Genomic DNA, 20,504 nt, shown 5'->3' on the forward strand with positions numbered 1-20,504 from the left:
TTTCAATGTGAAAGATTCTTAGCCAATATTTCACATAGAATAACTAGAATGACAAATCCTCTACTTAAAGACACTGCCGTCCAGCAACATTTTACCAACCCTTTCGTCGAGGCATTTGCCACGACGAACATTACACATCCCCCCAGGACTTTACCGAAGAATAACTTTCCCAGCGGTCACCTGTCCAAAACAATAAGTCGACGAGCAAACACGTCTCGTAACTACTCTCTTGATAGCACTACAAACTTCTGTCAGGCTGGCGCCATGCTGGGACCACCGTACGTCTCCAGATTTATTTCCAGGGCCAGTTTTTCGGTAGACATATTTCTCTTGGAGCACGGCTGTTGGACTTCCTACGTGGTAGGGTTATTAATTGATAGAATTCTTCCAAGGGGCTCTCCTATCTCAGGCGAGCTGTTACGTCATGAAGTCTTTTTAGGATGCTGTACTGGCCACGACGCTGAAGTTTCCAACGCTCGAGTCCAACGAAATGAGCGAAAAAACATTTGTAATTCGCCTATTTTTTATTTCACGAATCATTGATGTGGACTGAAAAACAACGAATTGCAAATTCGTCAGGTAGCAGAATTGGAAAATTGCTTAAGTTTTTGGGGAGTTTTTTCAGATCAATTCGTTTGACTCCAAAGTTGAAAATTTCAGTGTCATTACTGCTGGTCAATGGCTGTTTACTCGTAGCAAAGTCTTGCGAGGAAATGAATTTAAGAAGAATTGTGAATCGTACAACATTTTCCGATCATCCTCAACTCCCAAAGCATCCGACAAGAATATTTTCTGGTCTTCGAATACTTACCAACTGCGAGAGCCTTCGCAGACGTTCAAATAAATTGTAACAGAAAAGAAAATCAATGTTACTCGCTAATCGCTATACAAATCGTCATCGAGCTACTGGTACTTAAGTGCGAAACTCTTACGTGTTAATTAAGCAGAGTTAAGTCGATAGTGTGCACCGCGCAATTGAGATATCTAAGCCTGTTCACAATCTGCGAAGCGTATAAGCTCAAGGAGGAAGAAGGAGTGAGTGGATTTTGCGTTGAAGTCGATGCAATGGCTTGCGTGCGGACTCGGCCACCAGCAGACACCACACTGATACTTCTCGGGTTTCCACGTTGTGTACACGCGCACAGTCAACGCTTCACCCCACACTTCAATGACTTGGTAGTATTTTCGATATTGTACACACGCATGCACGCATTAACGTTGCATAGTTTTGTTCGCAAGATCTACAAACTGCCGAACAGAACACGATGCTGAAGTTTGCAACGTTGGAGTCCAAGGAAATGAACGAAAAAAACATCTGTAATTCGCCAATTTTTTATTTCACAAAGTACCTGTGCAAGTTGGAAAACTACGGATTTCAAATTCGGCAGGGAACAAAATTGGAGAATGACTGGAATTATTGGAGGCTTTTTTACACCATTTCGTTGGACTCCAACGTTGCAAACTTCAGCGTCATAACAGAACGGACGCTGTGACGCATCGCCAGATTCGTCACGCATTTTTTCGATGGAACTTACAATGACGAGTTGAACATTTTTTTAACGTCGCTGAAGGTTGCAACGTTGGAGCTCAACGAAATGAAGGAAAGAAACATTTGTAATTTACCAACTTTTTATTTCACCAAGTATCGGTGCAGGTTGAGAAACTAGCAAGTGCAAATTCGGCAGGAAACGAGATTGAAGAATCATGGGAGGATTTTTTTCGATCATTTCGTTCGACTCCAACGCCGCAAACTTCAGCGTCATTTTTTTTAACGAGTTGTACACTGGGGAAAAATATCTTTAGCATTTGATGCTAATCGAGAATTTTGTCGATTCAACCCTCGTTTGATAAAAATACAACTTATCGATTAAATCCCCCATAATATTGTGGTTATCAAGGGACAAGAGGCACCGACCAACTTTTATCCTTGCTTTGGTGTTTGCTATCAATTTTTCCATACTCCGGTGACCGTTCGTGTTCACTGAATACTTCGAAACAAAAAATTCATAGGAAGCATATGTTTTGGTGATGATGGAGGCTCCTCACTCGCCGGGGTCGCCCCCTCGCCCCTATACAATACCATTGACCCCTTCGCAATGGCATATGTGCTTGGTCAAAAGATTGTTTTCTTTCCACATTTACTGAGAGCAATTTTGAGGAATTCGAATATGAAAAAGATCATAAATAATTATGTAAACGAGGCAAAATATTCTAAACATGCGTATAGGCAGCTGGAAGTTTAGGCATTTTTCGTCTTCTTATGGTGATTGCAGATCGTGGCAGAGGCACTGGATCATAAAAGTTAAATTATAAGCAAATTATTTGAAGCAAATTGCCACCTGCGTACTATGAGGAAGTCAACTTTTTATTTCATGAAAACTTTCGATAAGGTGGATTTCTTTATGGTATTTCGTGAGACAAAATGAATCGAATTTCATGAATTCCAGTGATTATTTTTTTTCTCATCACAAAAGAGAAAAATTTCGGTTTAAAAGTAAAGTGACGAAATTGCGTCAGAAACGTTTCTCTAGGTTACAAAAAGCCGTTTAAGAGCGAGTAAAGTGAGCAAAACTTGTTTCAACGTGGTTTTAACTACGTAATGCTCATTGAAAGTTATATATACGTTTACTACATAGGGCGGGATTTCCTTTGGAATGTTTGTAGAGGTTAATGGTGTTGAAAATTTCGCGCCTCGTTAACGAAAATGTGGATTTCGAGCGAGTACATTGAAAAACCTGTTTTGGAGTCATTTTTATACGTACGCTTACGATGAAATTTTTGAGATTAGTAGAAGTTGGTTGCGAGCATAGCAAAACCATTTTCAAATAAAAATCTACAAACGAAAATTATAAAAAATTGAAAAATTTGACAGTTTGCTGCACTCTAAGTGCACGTTACGCTCTGCACGAATTTATTTTTGAGCACTCGACTATCTAAAATGGTCCCATCGTAACGGAGTCGAAAAAAAAACGAAGACGACCTTTTTGGTTTAAAAAATGTTGAGAACTACTCGACACCGACACGTGGAACGCGTTTTTCTCAAATGTTGATCAAAAAACGTCCTTCCATATCGGCGAATATGGAGGGAATCGGGGTCGCAATATAATTTGAGCTGACAAAATTCTTTTACGAAATTCTCCGCATATGCGCTCGGTCCGAATTTCACGGTTTAAGTGGAGGCTTTACGGAGCGATTGGTATTCACTGCGAGCTGACTGGTTTTACTCCACGTGTCCGAAGTTTTTTTCAACGCTGCGAGATGCACTTCCCATCGTTAAAAATATTCCTTCCAGGCAAAGGCGTGGTTCTGCATCGAATTCGTCGGAAGCCACGTAGAACTACTTGAGTTTTAAGCACGACGAAGATGAGGCGACCCCGTCGGGACACAATAGAAGAAAGGAATTACGACGACCCGTGACTTCCCCTGGACTTTCTACACTCCCTGGTATTACCTCGTGGCGCCACGTGGTCACCAGTATTCCTCGCGACCATGCAATCCCCTCGCCTTCGTTTTCCCCCAGCAAAGTACTCTCGACTCTCATTGACTACATTTAGGCGCTGCGTTACCATGTAACATGCTATACAGCAGCTTCAATCGCCCGTGGTCGAATCTCACGACCGAATAGGTTTCGTGAAAAGTTCTAATTGCTTTTTGTTGTTTGTCAACAGCGGCAGAATACTAATAACCGTCTTCTTTACGACTCTGCTCAAAAACAACGCTGCTCCAAACGGCCCTACTCTCTTTTTTTACAATATCAATACATTGCAATTCGTCTCCGCTTTTGTCATTAACAGTCTGTGTTATCCACCTAGAGATGTTGAAGAGTGGAGACGTTATTCATGCATAAAATAACAATCTTTAGAGTGGACATGTTATCGAGTAGATTTATAAGGGGGTCGAGTTATGTTGGAGCAAATCAACAATTCTACTTTCAGTAAATGTATTCAACAACGTTTCTCCTCTGAATATACATTTGAAGAGTGGAATTGTTATCGTGTAGAGCTGTGATGAGCATAGTTATGCATGGCTGCTAGTTAACAACTCGATAACAACTCCACTCCTTAATAACTGCGGATCTACGTCGAGAAAGGCTGTCCTCCTTAAGGTATTCCTTTCACGAACCTGAATATTCGACTAATAACTGATTTTACATAACAGTAAAGTAAAAGTGCATGCGAATAGATTGGCGAAATTTCAGGTCAGGTTATCGGACATTCTAATGAAGGAATAAAATCTGAAAAATCGTGAAATTTATACGAGAGACTGTGAAGATTCCATGATCTCTGCATTTCTATTAAATAGTTCATATACTAAATAACTCTCAATTCCTGGTGAAAAAACTGTCTCGTAGATGGAAAAAATGTAGGGAATCCATAGCGACGATGAAAATAAAAATAAATAGAGTCCAACGAAATGATGTAAAAAAGACCCTTCAATAATTCAAATAATTCTCAAGTTTTGTTCCCTGCGTCGAAATTGCGATTCGTAGTTTTTCAAGCCGCGCCGATACTTCGTGAAATAAAAAACGAGTGAATTACAAATGTTTTTTTTTCGTTTATTTCGTTGGACTCGAACGTTGCAAACTTCAGCGTCGTCCAAATTTCAAGTGTCTCAAATTTCAGCTCGCTCACCAGTGATAATAGAAAAACGCATCCTTGTTTTTATGAAAATGCCAATGATTTCGTTTATTGACTAAAAAACCGAAAATCGACATCGGATCACGTCCATTATTTTTGCTCCGAATTCAAGGTGATTATCGAAATTGAAATAAAAATAGAGAAAACGAATCGTTTCGGTTGTTAGCCCGTACTCAAAGCGGTGATAAATTATTATTAGAACTTATGCCGGCTCACAAATTCGATTTTTCATGAAATAATCAAGTTGTGAGAAATGCGCATCAATATTAATTCGAAAAGAGATGGTGGTTGACTCGCTTGTTAACCACTTTGGAAGTTCGCTTACAATCACAATAATATTTGAAGTACATCGAGCGTAAAAAGGCAAAAAGTAGTATGAAAAGGCGTGAATATCGGATCTCCAGATCTCTCCACATCATACGGGAGCCCGCTCGGTAAATTGAAAGTGACAACAAGTTAAGAGAGTGACAGTGATGAATTTCGTTACAATGTTCCCAAATTTGTGTGTACGTTTAAGGGAGCAGGGCCGCGTCGTTCTCCAATGAAAAGATTGGGAAGTTTTTCATGTCCACACACATTTGTGCTGCCAATCACCGTTCGAATATCTAGACACACGATTGTCAAGCTGATATAACTGAAATGGTGTTCATACTTCCGCGATCAAGTACCGCAGCATACGCCAGCGAAGAGTCGCGCACGGCAGCGGCTTGACTCGAAGTATTAAAAAAGAAAGGCAGCGCGAGAGCGCTCTGTCGCACCCTCATAATATACTTGAATATGATAGTTTTAAGGAGTTTTTTTCAAACTGCTTTCTCGGACAAATGGAGCGTGACAAAAGATCTGATTGTAAGTAAAAAATGGGGAAACAATATTTGAAGTAGTTCAGCCGTTCGATAAAATACGGGTCCACTTTTTTATGGCAAATGATGATAGTTTAAGGCCTGATACGACGCTGAAGTTTCCAACGTTGGAGTCCAACGAAATGAACGAAAAAGACGTTTGTAATTCACCAATTTTTTATTTCACGAATCGTCGGTGCAGTTTGAAAAACTACGAATCGGAAATTTGGCAGGAAACAAAATAGGAGAATCACTGGAATTATTGGAGAGTTTTTTTCGATCATTTCGTTGGACTCCAACGTTGGAAACTTCAGCGTCATTGCCTGATGACGATAAGCACAGTTCGGGAGCTCCTTAAGGGGCGAAATTTTGAATTATTCCATTTAGAATTTTGAGTTTTTAACACGGTAGCCTATGAGAAGCTCACAATAATATTAATTGTGAAAAAATTGTACGGAAAACATGAAAAAACTTCAATTTTCGACGCGTCGAAAGCGGATGTCGTCATATGACGCTGAAGTTTGCAACGTTGGAGTCCAATGAAATTTTGTAAAAAAACCCCCATGATTCCAGTAATTCTCCAATTTTGTTACCTACCGAATTTGAAATTCGTAGTTTTTCAAATTGCACCGATATTTCATGAAATAAAAAATAACTGGTGAATTACAAATGTTTTTTCCTTCATTTCGTTGGACTCTAACGTTGCAAACTTCAGCGTCGTGTCGTCATTACGTTGGACTGCTGGTAACAGCTGATTGGACTTCGGGCAAATTCGGGAATCGCGGGAATTTCATCAAATTTATTTCTGATACTGACTCACGTGCTTTCATTCGCTTAGTAGCTTCGCTTTTTTTTTAATGAATTGACCACTCCTTTTCCTCGGTGCCATTACACCGATATAAACTTTCTTTCATTTGTATTTCACAATAAAAATGTTCCCTAGGTCATGGGTATTTTAAGTACCACCGGCATCGACTCAATCATTAACTAGTCAAGTTGAAGTATAAATTTCATCGTTTATGATATTTTTAAAGCATTCTTTTACATTCTTATGATAAAAATATTCTCAATGTAGGTGTTTACCAATTTTATTAATAATTTAGACTTGAAATTAATCAACGTAAAGTAGTTGTAAACTTGACTAGTCATAGAACGGTCGCACTGCTTTAATAATAATTTTCTTTTCAATAATTCTTAATTGCTAAAAAAAAATCGAATGCGTTCCGACTGGGCTGAAAAAATGAAATGGTTACCTACGTGCAAGCGTCGTAAGAAGTGTTCCATTCTCCTCTCTTTCGCATTCTTCACACGACGAGGCGATTCGCTCTTCGCAGTTTCCAAGGGTTATTGGGATGAGTGGAGCAAAGAGAGCAAGAAAAAGCATGACGGAGTTTCCACTCTCTTGTTGGTCTAGCTACTTCTTGCTTACATTAGTACTTCACTCTATATACTTACACTTGATTGTTAGACTCAGGGGCTTGAGAGAAGTGGACAAACCAATTCAGGGATTAAGATAAATTATAGAAATTTTAATGGGTCTTTAATTAAGAAAAATTTGATTGATTTTCTAAGCTCATGCTTTGTTGATCTTGTATTCTCCGTTGATCGACGGATTTATCGATCAGTCATAACACCTTTTATGTTGAATATTGTATTGGGCAACAAAATATGAAAAATTGTGTGTTACAATCCGTCAAAAATGGTGGTTCCTTCTTCGATAATTCTCAGTGAAAAAATTCCATCCATTTTCCTTGATATTTTTCCACCTTAATGAGTCACGTTGCTCCAAGATTACTGAGACCTCATTAGTTTCGGAAATTTCCAGCTGTAATGGTTGAGCTTGAAAATTATCTGCTGTTTCCCGACAGTCACCTAGCAACGTGGGCAATAAATTTGGAAGATTCATTGCGCTGTGCGTGGGCTCGATATTTTTCGCCAAAATACACGCACCCGTCGCTGGTTAAGGAGGCTCCCCCTGCTGTTAGTATTTTATGAAAAAATGTGTTCCAGAAAGTAAAACGAGCAAATAAACTGAAGTATCGAAAGTCATCGATTGAAAAAGAATGCGTCGATATTTGCGTAACATCATTATCGCCATCGTCATGATTTCTTTCTCCTTCTGTCGAAAATGTTGAATGAAGAAAATGCGTTGTACCCAACTCGCGCGATAAAACCCGTTTGCTCGGATACGTACGTAGCCAACATTTGCAGGCTATCGATCCGAGAATGATACGAGGTGCATGGGACTCGAGACGATTCCTCCTAATCTTATCGGCAGACAGCGAGCGAGAGAGAGAGAAAGGAAGCGTGTGTAGTCACATTGAAGAGGAACTGGATCGTGCATAGTGACTCGGGCTATTTCGAACGTCCGTTGCCGTTGGCGGCTCGACAACAGCGACGTGGAGAGCTTCAAAAAGAGAGGAAACAACGCAACGACTAATATGCGAGTGAACCGCCTCGGGTAAATTATGCAGAGATAATCGTGAACGTAAAACGAGTCCAGTTCACCGGCGTACATAAAGAGAGAACCATTATGGAGGTGAGAGAGAAGGAATAAGAGGAAAGAAAGATTTCAAGACGATCGGAGTGAGGTTGGAAAAAATGAAATTGCTGTAGCAAGTTAAAAATGCTCCAGGGGCTCCACATACGAGTCGAGTAGAGGAGACTTCGAGCCTTCGTTTATGATCCTCGTCTCAGTGTGTCGTTCCATTCTCTCTCGAGCAATTAATTATAAGCAAGCAGAGCTATCTCTTCGTTTCCTTGAACGAACTCGCATTGCGTGTCAAATTCAACATTTTTTCGACCATGAACACCACGAGAATGTTATTTTTCCAATCGTTTGCTCGACGAGTTCAAACTTCCAGGATTCTTCGATTATTATCGTTCCTACTTCAAGTGAAGAGAAATGTCCCGCTACGATAAGAGCGAAATCAACAATTGATTAAAAAAAAGTGTGATCGCAGATACAGATCACGATGCGAAATGAGGCGCACGGTACGGCGATAATTCAATAAACTTTCACGATCGGCTTCGAATATTTGAAAGAAAAAAGTCGTTTTGTTATCAACCGTCACTGGAATGTCTTTTTGAAGAAATTCGCCATGAAAATTCAAATGACTGTTCCACACTGGAGCTATAATATTAATTAAAATAATCGTCTTATTTCAATCGTCGAGGACATTGCTATCTAGCGTTTTCTTAAACTTCAAGTTTTATTTTAATTTTTTTTACTATTAATCAATTAAATTGAATGATTTGAATTGATTTTTAAATTAAAAAATTAATTAAAAATTGAATATTTTTTTTTCAATTTAAAATAAATTGATCTAAATTTAAACTGCGTAGAAACCTCATTGATCGAGTAGCATAATGCTTTGCCTTTGCGAAACCCTCAGAATGTGCTTTACGTACCCAACCGTGATAAAAAAAAAAGAACCCCGTCACCAAAAATGGAATTAAATAATGTAAAGTCAGCAAGCCTGAAGAAACTTTTTGTCCTGGTATATCGTCCTGAAAAATTTCAGGAAATTTAACCACGCCATTTATTATCGGTTTCAACTCTGTGCAAAAGGAACGACACTGAAATTTCCAACGTTGAAGTCCGAAAAAAACGTTTTTAATTCACCAATTGTTTATTTCGCGAATCGTTGGTGCAGCTTGAAAAACTACGAATCGCAAATTTGGCAGGGAACAGAATAAGAGAATTACACGACGTTGAAGTTTCCAACGTTGGAGTCCAACGAAATGAACGAAAAAAACGTTTGTAATTGACCAATTTTTTATTTCACGAATCGTTGGTGCAGTTTGAAAAACTACGAATCGGAAATTTGGCAGGGAACAAAATAGGAGAATCACTGGAATTATTGGAGAGTTTTTTTCGATCATTTCGTTGGACTCCAACGTTGGAAACTTCAGCGTCATGAGAATTACTGGAATTATTTAAGAGTTTATTTCGATCATTTCGTTGGACTCCAACGCTGGAAACTTCAGCGTCATGCAAAAGGAGCCTGATAATGTTTCTCATCGAGAAACTATCCGACACCTTCGAGGATTCACCGAAAGGAGTGAAAAGTAGAACGAGCTGAAACTTTGTGGAATAACTCGTGCGTCCATTGTGGAAACGTCTTTCGACTGAATTCTCACAGTACGTCATGGAGCTTTTTTCTTTAATTTCTGTTTCAGCAAGACTTGCAATTCCGTTTCACGAAGGCTCCTTGATGTGCTAACTTGGGTATATGACGCTTGTACAACGATTTCACAACGCGTGCAACATGCACGCGGAGAAGGAATGAAAGGCCTAAGGGACAGTGGGGCTACCAGAACAACGACAGTTTCCTGAGTTCAAACTTTCTACGCGTATAAATTATCTGTGTTGCTTCGCAAACATACATCCATACGAAATATATTTTCATGCATTTTTACATCATAATCGGTGCAGAAAATAAACTGTTCCGGCTGTCAATCTGTCCGAGTGTGTCGAAGAATTCATGTCGATTGAGCTAGCAAAGCATTTCGAAAAAAGTGATCTTCTTTCATAGTTAGTAATCGAACTGTTGGTTAAAAGGAAATGAAAAATTGTGATAACGAATCGACTGAGCACTCGTCAAAGTTTTTAAAACTGAGTAAATATTCGGCATCTAATTTTGCCAAGTGACCGGCGATTTGAGAACCTTTCAAATTATCTTGACAGTCATTTATTAAATTTTTTGCGACCCATAAAAGTAAAATTGATTGCTCACTTTGCTTTGAATTCGAATTTTTGTGGTCAAACTGCAAGAAAACCTATTTTCGGATCTCGATGACGAACGAAACGAAAAATCGTGGAATTGGTGCGAAAAAAACTGAGTCAGGGACATGTACCGAGTTCAAATAGTTGTTCTTTCGATAAATCGCTTTCTCAGCTCAAAACTCTTAGCAAACATCATAAAAGAGCGTCACAAAAATTCACCAATCAAATCATTATCTCGCAACCGATGCGAACTGAGTTTCGGGAAGTCATTGAACGGATAAAATTCTTTATCCGGCTTCAGCTTGGCCGACAAATCACACTCGTACTCGTGCGAATAAATGCATCATAAGCTTTCGGCTCAAGCGACAACTTCCTGTGCCATATGTAATTTGTCGCTTGCCACACAGCTTGGAACCAAGCTTCCGACGAGGACTCATTAGTTCATTAAAAACAACGCTTTAAAATACAAAACGTTTCGATACATTGATGAAAATGTGAATCCGTCAAATTCCAAAGTCAATTAGCGGAATTCAAAATGACATTGAAGTTTGCAACGTTGGAGTTCAACGAAACGATGTAAAAAAACTCGAATAATTCCAGTAATTGTCAAATTCGTTCCCTGCCGAATTTGCAATTCGTAGTTTTTCAACCTACACCGATGCTCCGTGATGTCAAAAATTGGTGAATCACAAATGTTTTTTTCGTTTATTTTCTTGTACTGCAACGTTGCAAACTTCAGTGTCGTTATTCAAAAATTATTTTCAAATGAATGACATTATTTCTAAAAATGATTTTACCACCTTGACAATAAATTTTCAAATGGATTCAGCGATTTAAGGGTAGATCATGGCCGTAGGATCGTATTTTATGGGTGTCTAAACAGGGTCGATTTTTACTCCCTAATTAAAGATTAACTCTAATTAATTATTAACTAATGAAGTATTAACTAAACAATTAATAATTAAACTCTACATTAATGTCAGAGTTATTAATTCAAAATTATCAATAAATTTTTTCAACTTATTTATTGGCGAATGAAATTACAGGCCATTAATTAATCGTGGATCCATCGCTGACTGAACGACGCTGAAGTTTGCAACGTTGGAGTCCAACGATATTAACAAAAATAACATTTGTAATTCACCTATTTTTTATTTCACGACATATTTTTTATTTCACGAATCATTGGTGTAGACTGAAAAACTACGAATTGCAAATTAGGCAGGTAACGGAATTGGAGAATTATTGGAATTATTGGAGAGTTTTTTTCGTTAATTTCGTTCGACTCCAACGTTGCAAACTTCAGCGTCATCTGACTGAAACGACGCTGAAGTTTGCAACGTTGGAGTCCAACGAAATGAACGAAAAAAAACATTTGTAATTGGCCCATTTTTTATTTCACAAAATATCGGTGCAGCTTGAAAAACTACAAATTGCAAATTCGGGAGGGAACGAAATTGGAGAACTACTGGAATTACTGGAGGCTTTTTTGACATCATTTCGTTGAACTCCAACGTTGCAAACTTCAGTGTAATCTGACTGAACCCGAAATTCACGAGTCAATAAATCCTCAAAAATTTCATTAATTTCAATAACAAAAGAAAACTTCTTCAGCGGAAAATATACAAAAATAACCTTTGAAGAAGCTCATCTCTCCAGGTAGATCGTTTATAATAAATTGCCTGAAATCTTTATCAGCGTTGACGTTTTTTATAGCCAGTAATCTACGAGAGCCATCTGTTGCCCATGAAAAGGGCATGTACTATGAGCAAACCGATGAGGGTTGCTCGGAAGAGGCGTTGTCGGCTCTCGTCGACGAATCGATAGTTTTGCCATCGCTGCGGATGACTAACACGCATATTGAGCAAGAGTCCGAATCTTGACTCTGCTCTCTTATACTGGGGAGGGAGAAAAAAGGGGAAAGTTGAAGAACCGAATGAAGAAAAACATCGAACCGAAAGTTTGGGTGGTCAATGTCCTCACAAACAATTCTAGCCGCGTAAAAGTGATCTGCCCTGTGAGAAGATCGTAGTGAAACCTGTTAATCTTTTTTGCCGTATTTTTTTGAGGTTTCATTGAAATTGAAAGTAATATTGAGGGGTAATTCTTATATTTAGAAACCTAGTTCCTCACTGAGATTTTGTACTCGCTCAAATCGACGTCTAGATTTCGTTTGCACGTGGAAACAAAAAACGTGATTGTGCTAACAAAATCCAACGTACGAGGGCTTCGGACTGTGTGGCGACTTATCGAAAAATAAACATTTCCGCACCAACGCCATTAATAAGGCGATTCTACAGCATCGATCGACTAAACTACCGAATGAGTTTCGACCAAATCGTTTTACACACTCAACCGTACGCACTGGACTGAAAAAAAATGGTCGAAGCAGCAGATTTCATTTCGTTGCTATAAATTTGTTATTCCAACAAAAGTAATCTCTCTTTAATCATAATTGTAGTTAAAAGTTAGGATTTTCTGGGTTTTATTGCTCCTTTGTGTAATTTTTTTTGTAGCATCAAAAACGCTGTGCTCTTCATGAGTGACTTAAAGTTCTTTGCATCGATTCACACGACTGCTTCTTTGCAAGAACATTGTACGAACTTTTTCCGCAGACATGCTTCTGTTCAAGTGTCTCTGAGTGATTGAATTCGAGTGAGCACACTTGCTCGGAAGTCTCTCTGCGCGTTCAGTGCCTTTAATCAGGGCTTTCGAAGAGTATCTTCGTATATAAGTTATACTCATATTTGCATTTGTATTCGTTGCTTTCTATAACTGCTTTGAACTTGAGGACTCGTTCTGTGAGAGGCGGATGGATTTCTTCAGACAAGTGGCTGTACACGTGTGGTGAGTGCTTTCATGCGTTTGAATACTCTGCACTGCCTCCAAGAGGAGGTATGCCCGTGCGCAGCAGTGGATTCATTATTATGTTTAAATTTCTTTCATTTCGTTTCAACGGATGTTCTTTTCTGCTATGTTACCCAAATTTTTCATATACACACGTCGATGATAAAGATTACTTGAACTTGTTTGAGAGCCTTGTTTGAAATATTAAAATGAACATTTTTAACGTAGATCATGCCCGATGGATCGTATTTTATGGGTGTCTAAATTGGGTCGATTTTTATTTCCTATTTAAAGATGTTATCACTCTAAATTAATGTCAGAGTTATTAAATCGAAATTGTAAATAAATTTATTCAACCTATGTTTTCGGCGAATGATATTACAAGCCATTAATTAATCGGGGATCTATCACTGACTGATGACGCTGAAGTTTCCAACGTTTGAGTCCAACGAAATGATCGAAAAAAACTCTCCAATAATTGCAGTAATTCTCCTATTTTGTTCCCTGCCAAATTTCCGATTCGTAGTTTTTCAAGCTGCACCAACGATTCGTGAAATAAACAATTGGTGAATTAAAAACGTTTTTTTCGTTCATTTCGTTGGACTCCAACGTTGGAAACTTCAGCGTCGTCACTCTGACTGAACCCCAAATTTCATTCGTCCCTCGCTAAAATATTGTAGTTTTCATGTCAAAAATCGCTTTAAACAGCGCAAAGGGGAACCGCAAAGGGAAATGGATCAAGAGAAAAGTGTTAATAACAAGACAGAAGGCTCTGACGGAATGGCCCAAGCCGGGAAAAAACAAAATGCCGGTATAAGCAAACGTGAGGCTGCGAGTGCTCCTCATTTTACCAATTTCGTTCAATCTTTAACGTCATTTATCTACGACGCTGAAGTTTGCAACTTTCGAGTCCAACAAAATTAACGAAAATAACATTTGTAATTCCCCAATTTTTTTATTTCACGAATCATTCGTGTGTATACTGAAAAAGTACGAATTGCAAATTAGGCAGGTAACAGAATTTAGAATAACTGGAATTATTGGAGTTTTTTAGATCATTTCGTTGGACTCGAACGTTGCGATCTTCAGCGTCATATTTACCTTTATTATTAGTAGGACAATCTTCTCGAATTTTTTCCCAGACCTTCATTATATACTTCATTGCTATTGTGTACGTTTTTCATAAACTTCGTAAGAAGCGTTCATTCGTTACATGGAAAGATAAACGATTTTTTTCGCATAGTCCTTACACCCCTGTGGGTTTTTCTTCATATTTTTATACGTTTATTTAAATAGCCAATAAGACGAACCCTTTGTAGGAATAATTTTCCTCGACTATGCCAGCTTCGATGTTCTACGATGTCGATCATGGTTCGAGATGCTTCAATAGAATGCATTAAAGAAGAACCTTGAAAAACTTTTTGGAACGTTTGCACGACAATAGTAATGCCGTTTCTACGCTTTGATTCTTCGAATCCAAAAAACAATGTTGAAATAATTTTCCGATTTTGAAAAGGCAGCAAAATTCAAACTTGCGTAAGTACATAGAGGATTTTACACGAATTTTTAAATAAATATTTCCACGCTTCGAATTTAACATTGTAAAAAGCTTTTGTGTTGTTTTCTATAGAGAAGCGTATATATTCAAGGTAAGTCTCGCACGTCCGTCGTTCTGCCGCGGTTGCAGAGTCACGTTGAACAGTACGAAATTATACATCAGCTTCGAAACAAGACCAAGAGCCGGTTGTAGTATAACCAAAAATGGCAATGAGTTTGAGGCTTGGGGCCAAGAGCCCGGTTCACCATTATTACCGAACATTTCGTCTTGAGCTGCGTCACGGGGAAGTAATTTACGGTGTTTCATTATTGTGTAACGGGCCAAAGTGTGACTAAGAGTCGTACATGAATCGACTTGTATTTAAACTGCCAAAATATTGGCCTCGATCGCATTAACGTTCGATAAATTCCTCTCGCTTCGTTCTCATTCGTGCTAAATCCTTAAATCATCTTTTTATAATTACGTACCATCACTGCGCATGTCCTAACGAAACCTTTTTTTTAATCAGTAAAAATTCGCGTTTCGTTAATCCTCTCAATAGAAATTAGCAATCGAATATCGAAGGATAATAAAGAGAAGACAAAATTTCACTGCGTTCGAGCCACGAAGAAAGAATCGGGGTCACGCTAACCATAATTTTGTCAGGTAGCTTTCTCGCCTCTGAACACGCAAGCTTGGCTACTTCTCACAAATTGAAAAGATCCTCTAAGTCGATCGAGTATTTTTTGGTTTAAGGAGTTTTCCTGGCTGATCAAGTGGAACGCATGTGAGAAGAAGTTACGAATCTCGTCATAGAGAGTCAGTGCATATAAGTCATGGCCTGCACCGTGAGCTCGCAATTTCTCGTTCATCTTACACCGGCACACGATCTACCGGTTAAGAATTCAACGGTGTGCAACTAACGGTAAATTAAAACGCATTAAAAGCTGTGCGCACACGTGGTTCGGAGTTGAAGCAGAAACGATCACGACCCGAAGGAAATATGATCCGTCCGCAATAAATTCAATCGCCCTCCTATTCTCTCTTTAATTAACTCGGAGGCAATTGTAGTGATTCAAACAATTTCGCGGCTACGATTTTTTTCGTTAACATTCTCGACGGGGCCAAACTAAATGCGACGTTGAATATCGTAATGACTCCATTTTCAGCCGTTTTTCTCATTATTTTATGGGACGAGGGACCCAGAATAGGAAAAATTAAGGGGTCTACCCCGATTAGACGGTCAAAAAAGAGACTGTTTTCACAATTTTTTTTTGGACCGGTATAAATCATAAATATGAATATAAAAAGTGTTGGGCCTAAAAAATACACTTAAAATACACAAAGATTTTTTTAATATTTGTTTTACTTATATAGTTTTCGTACAGAAAAATGGGGAGAAGACAGGTCCAAAAAAAAGATGGGTGTGCGCCGTTGATAAAGCCTCTGGAATGGATGACCGGAAAAAAAGTGGTTTTAGATTAAATAGGCAAACGGCTATAGCGCGTATTTTTTTTTTTACAAAAATATTTTTACAAAAATGACAAAACGGCGGCCATTTATCCAAAAACTACGAAAAAGCACTTTTTTTTTCATCGTTTTTTGCAAAAACGAAATAATTCTGCTCAAAATTTCAAAATTCGTATGATATGCGCTATAGCTATAGTGATAAAGAACACGCGGTGAAATTTTGGTAAGGATCGGTCGAATAGTTTCGGAGATTTTATCAACTAGCGCGCTCGCAGACAGTCGAGTAAATGTCAATAAAATTTTAGTACGGAATACCTAAGGAAATATTGAACTTTTCAGGAGTTTGAAAAGCTCCGTTTATTTTTTACTCCCAAAAACCAAGAAATGTACTAAAATTCTTTTCAATTTTCGATTTTATAAAAGTTTGTATTCTTCGTTCACCGAATCGTGTACACAGTAGTAGAAATTAAAAAAAAAAAAAAAAAACATGTTGTTTTGGTAAAAATATATTTTTTTTTCATCTTCGAACAAATATAAAAGTTGAGAAAAAAAAGTCAAAAGAATATCCCTAATTTTTCGGGTATCCCGTTTTGCCCCGCTCTCGCCCCAAAACTTTCAAAAAATGCGATAAAAAAAAATCGATTTTTTGAAAATTCTAATCAGGGTAGACCCCTTAAAAGAAATAGAGCCAGCAATTTTCTCGATTCGATTCCCCAGCTTAATCCACTCCAATAACCAGAAATTTGCTTCCAAATGTTTTGCATTTATCTCTAGTCAGCATCAAAACGAAATCCTCGAAGAAGAGGGTGAATAAGAAAAAATAAGAAAAAACCTTTCGGGCGTGATATACGCGCTGCAATGCAGATTAACGAACAGTATCCATTACAGTTCGCTCAGTTTGGCTTCATCCCCCTCACCTTCGCTCTTCCTTTTTTCGGCCTTTTTCCTTTCGTTCCGTCCTGTTGCACTGGTACTTTCTACCCCCTTGTATAATAATGCGAGTCATGAGGCACTCTTACTGCGTGAGACTATTCGACTTTTTCGGATGACACAAGGGGGGAAACACAGACTCGAAAGCTCCGAGTATAGGGGACACGTAGATTCCATGTCCGATATCACGTGTATCGAATTTCGTCTCGTTGCACAGGGATTATCGATGCCCACCGGCGACAATTTTCCATCCGATGAACCCGCCACCTCGCACCGAGGCTCCAAAAAGTTTATCTTATTTTTTTTTCTCGCTTATCTTTTGTTCCAGTGCAAAAGTGAAAATTCAAGTTTGCGCGTATTTAGAATACCAAACTCAATTTAATTAAACTCTGATTAATATCGTTTTTTATTCTTTCATTAAGATTCAATAACGTTGAGGACGTTACCTCCGTTTTTGAGATTTTTTTCTATATTGTCTTCCCACTCGCTCGCGCTGTGCCGCTTCGGTCGACTTATCTCTGACCAAAATCGAACGATTATCAGGGTTTTCTTCCTGAAGTTGAGCATTCCGTACTCCTGAAAATTATGGAGTATTACGCATTGCCCGGAGCTGATCTTTATCCGGTAGTCGCGGGCTGCGGAGCGAGTTCGAAAGTATCTTGAAGGGAGGTCTCCGATAACTTGGAAAGTCGAAATAAATGGAACGAATGAGTAAAAAAAAAAAAGAGTGCGCCGAGTGAAGTTCGGCAATCCGATCACTGAATTTTTTATTTTTTTTAATTTTTTTTTATTTCGATGATGAAAACTCGTTATCGCGATTACTTTTAACGTTGAGTACTTTTATTATAAATTTAATATTTGAACTCATGTAAAAAGGACGAAAATAAATTCTGAGCAATTATTTCAATGGCATTACGAAATATAAAAAAATAAAAATAAAAATTTCAGAACATTTCGAAGAAGCAAAAAGAAACGAAATCAAGTATTCGATGCTATTGATTGCGAGCGAGAGAGAGAGAGAGAGAGAGAGAGGCTTTTGTATTTTGAGTACGCAGATCGATATGAAAGCGCACATTTCGTAGTGTTCGTCGTTATAGTGCAATTGAGCTCGTGACGTTCGGAAGTGTGCGTTACAACCGGTTGAATTCAATTCGCATGGCGTCACTCCCAGGTACGGACGAAGCGATGCTGGCAACTCTCGTGACAGGTAAGCACTGTGACGATTGCGATAGAGAAGGAGAAAGAAAGAAAAAAGAGAGAGAGAGAGAGAGAGTGAGAGAGGTAAAGGAGGCACGTGAAGTGGGGCAGGGAGGACGCGAGTGAAGAGAAACACGGATGAAAAAGAACACTCGATTGATTGTTCCTCGTTCGAGAACCGGGAAAAATTTGCGCTTACTTAATTAACATTGCGCTCCTCCGAAGCTAAAATCAACATTGTTACAATGCAACGACACGGTATCCAATGATGTCCTAGACATTTTTTTCGCAACCTTTCGTACCGCAAGAAAATCATTTTCTTGTTGATACTTTATTATAGAAAACGACGCACCGAGTCGGTGAAAAAATTTGCAAATCCAATAAATTGTTGCGTTGAAAAGGAAAGGGAGGACCGGGAGGGGGTAAAAAATCGATAATTTTTGACAGTTGGTACACTTTTTTCGAATTTACCCTTTAACGGCTTAAATGTACTACAGGAAACATGGAATCGTAAAAGTCCGCGTACAAGCAACTTAAGATCGTCGCCAACCGACTCGTAAATTAACAATACGAAAAATGTGACAATGATGACATTTACGACTCTCCGTAAATGTCTTCATTCTATACCGTCCCTGCGCCATCTTTTTTCCACATTTCTCATGGGCCCGTCATCTATCCGACTCATGTACGCGGGCAGTGATGAAATACTTTGAGGCGACAAAAAAAACGTATTTTGACAAGCTTTCGAAGCATCTTTCGTCGTCCTCCTTGACGAAACCGGAAATAAAACAAATACAGCGGTCCCGAAGGCTTTTTTTCTTGCTGTAAGGGCAATGTATCTAAAACATGTGCGCAGGCCGTATTGTCAAGTTTTTTTCAGAAAAAAATCATAAAATTCAAATTATCATTATTAGACATAAATTTTTCAATTGGTTTCAAAGGAATAAATATAGAATTTGGTTTTTGCGAGGTGCATAGCAAAATTAAAGAACTGAAAAGAGCGAGAAAAACGATCTTTCAACGCGTTCCAACGGTACTAAATTCAGCAATATCCACCGAACCTTTTCATCGGATCATATTGAAGAGAATTATATTCTGACGGGTGCATCATCAATTGATCAATGAGCTCGGTTCGAATTAAAACGATTGCCCCGCATAAAAAATGTCTCTCACGTTTTCATTGGTATTCATGTGCGCAGCATGATGATCATTATTTTTCGAACAGGATCTCGTAATATTTAGAAAATAGGCGCCATACTATTTTATGAATCATCGGTGAATTCCTCGTAAAATTGCTGACCGAGTCGGTAAAGTACCGGCGTTCAAACTTTTGTTACGCCGAACCCCCAGTAGGAAATTCAAAATTGCACACAACCTTGACTGACATGTGTTTTCACTCGCAGCAGCATATACACATTCGCCAAGGACGGAAATAAATAAAAGAAGCTTTGAAAAGACCCAATGTAATCATAAAAGAGGTAGAAACGGTCGTAGACGAATGACAGAAATACTGGTTATCGCGAAAAATGTCGTCGTGCTTCAATCTCAGTTGAAATTTATCCTAAAAAAAATATTAACTTGAACTGTAAGCTTCTTACCTGACTCAACGACGTGGGAATAATGTCCGGAGTCTGCGGCAGCATTATGAAATGACGGATTCGAAAAATGAAAACACGAGCACTCGCTGTAAAAGCTGGGAGCACAGGATCGACTTAAAATCCACGAGTCATAAAGCAGCATTGGGCGTCACACGAAAACGTAATCATGACACACGAGTATAACAGGAATGCACACACCACCATTAGGCTTTTATCATCACGATTGATCGATAACTCGCCATGGGTACCTGGGATCTTGCAGGATTGTATCCAGTGTTTAATTCGTACTACGAAACTCTTGTAATCCTTGAATTATAAAAACTACACGCGATGCGCGTGATATACGATCGCGAATTTTTTTTGGGGCACATACATATACACGGACACTCGCGCAATACTTATTTCTTGACGATTCCAATCGGAGAGAAGATAAGAAGAAAAAATAAATGGGAATCGAATTGATAAGGAAGAAGAACGACAAATAAAATTGAGTACGACGCGAAGCACAAACCAGCCCCGGTGAGGCTGCGCGCAAGACTGCCGAGCCGGGGCGGTGTAGTCGCGATGCCTATTGGAACCGAACGAGGCCGAACACCCACGAAAATCTCCGAGTTCCTTACCCCCTCCGGCCCGTAACGTATTTTCCTACAGGCTGTGGAATATCCTCGCTGTTCGATCATTTACGCCTTTTTTCTTTATTCTCTTTTTCTATTTCTTCTC

General features: G+C 38.8%; 1 protein-coding gene across 2 annotated transcripts in view; it reads right to left on the reverse strand.

Moving 5' to 3' along the window:
• The window catches only part of p130CAS (Serine_rich_CAS and FAT-like_CAS_C domain-containing protein p130CAS), a 42,588-nt gene extending 22,280 nt beyond the window's left edge, over positions 1-20,308 (reverse strand). For both annotated transcript variants that reach the window (XM_043433982.1, XM_043433981.1), the window contains exon 1: positions 19,785-20,308. In XM_043433982.1, the coding sequence (XP_043289917.1) occupies positions 19,785-19,829 (45 nt within the window). In that variant the 5' untranslated portion in view covers positions 19,830-20,308. The remainder of the gene's footprint in view (positions 1-19,784) is intronic.
• Positions 20,309-20,504: the final 196 nt, after the last annotated feature.

The sequence above is a fragment of the Venturia canescens genome, chromosome 1 (genome assembly GCF_019457755.1).
Source record: "Venturia canescens isolate UGA chromosome 1, ASM1945775v1, whole genome shotgun sequence".
Classification (NCBI taxonomy): domain Eukaryota; kingdom Metazoa; phylum Arthropoda; class Insecta; order Hymenoptera; family Ichneumonidae; genus Venturia; species Venturia canescens.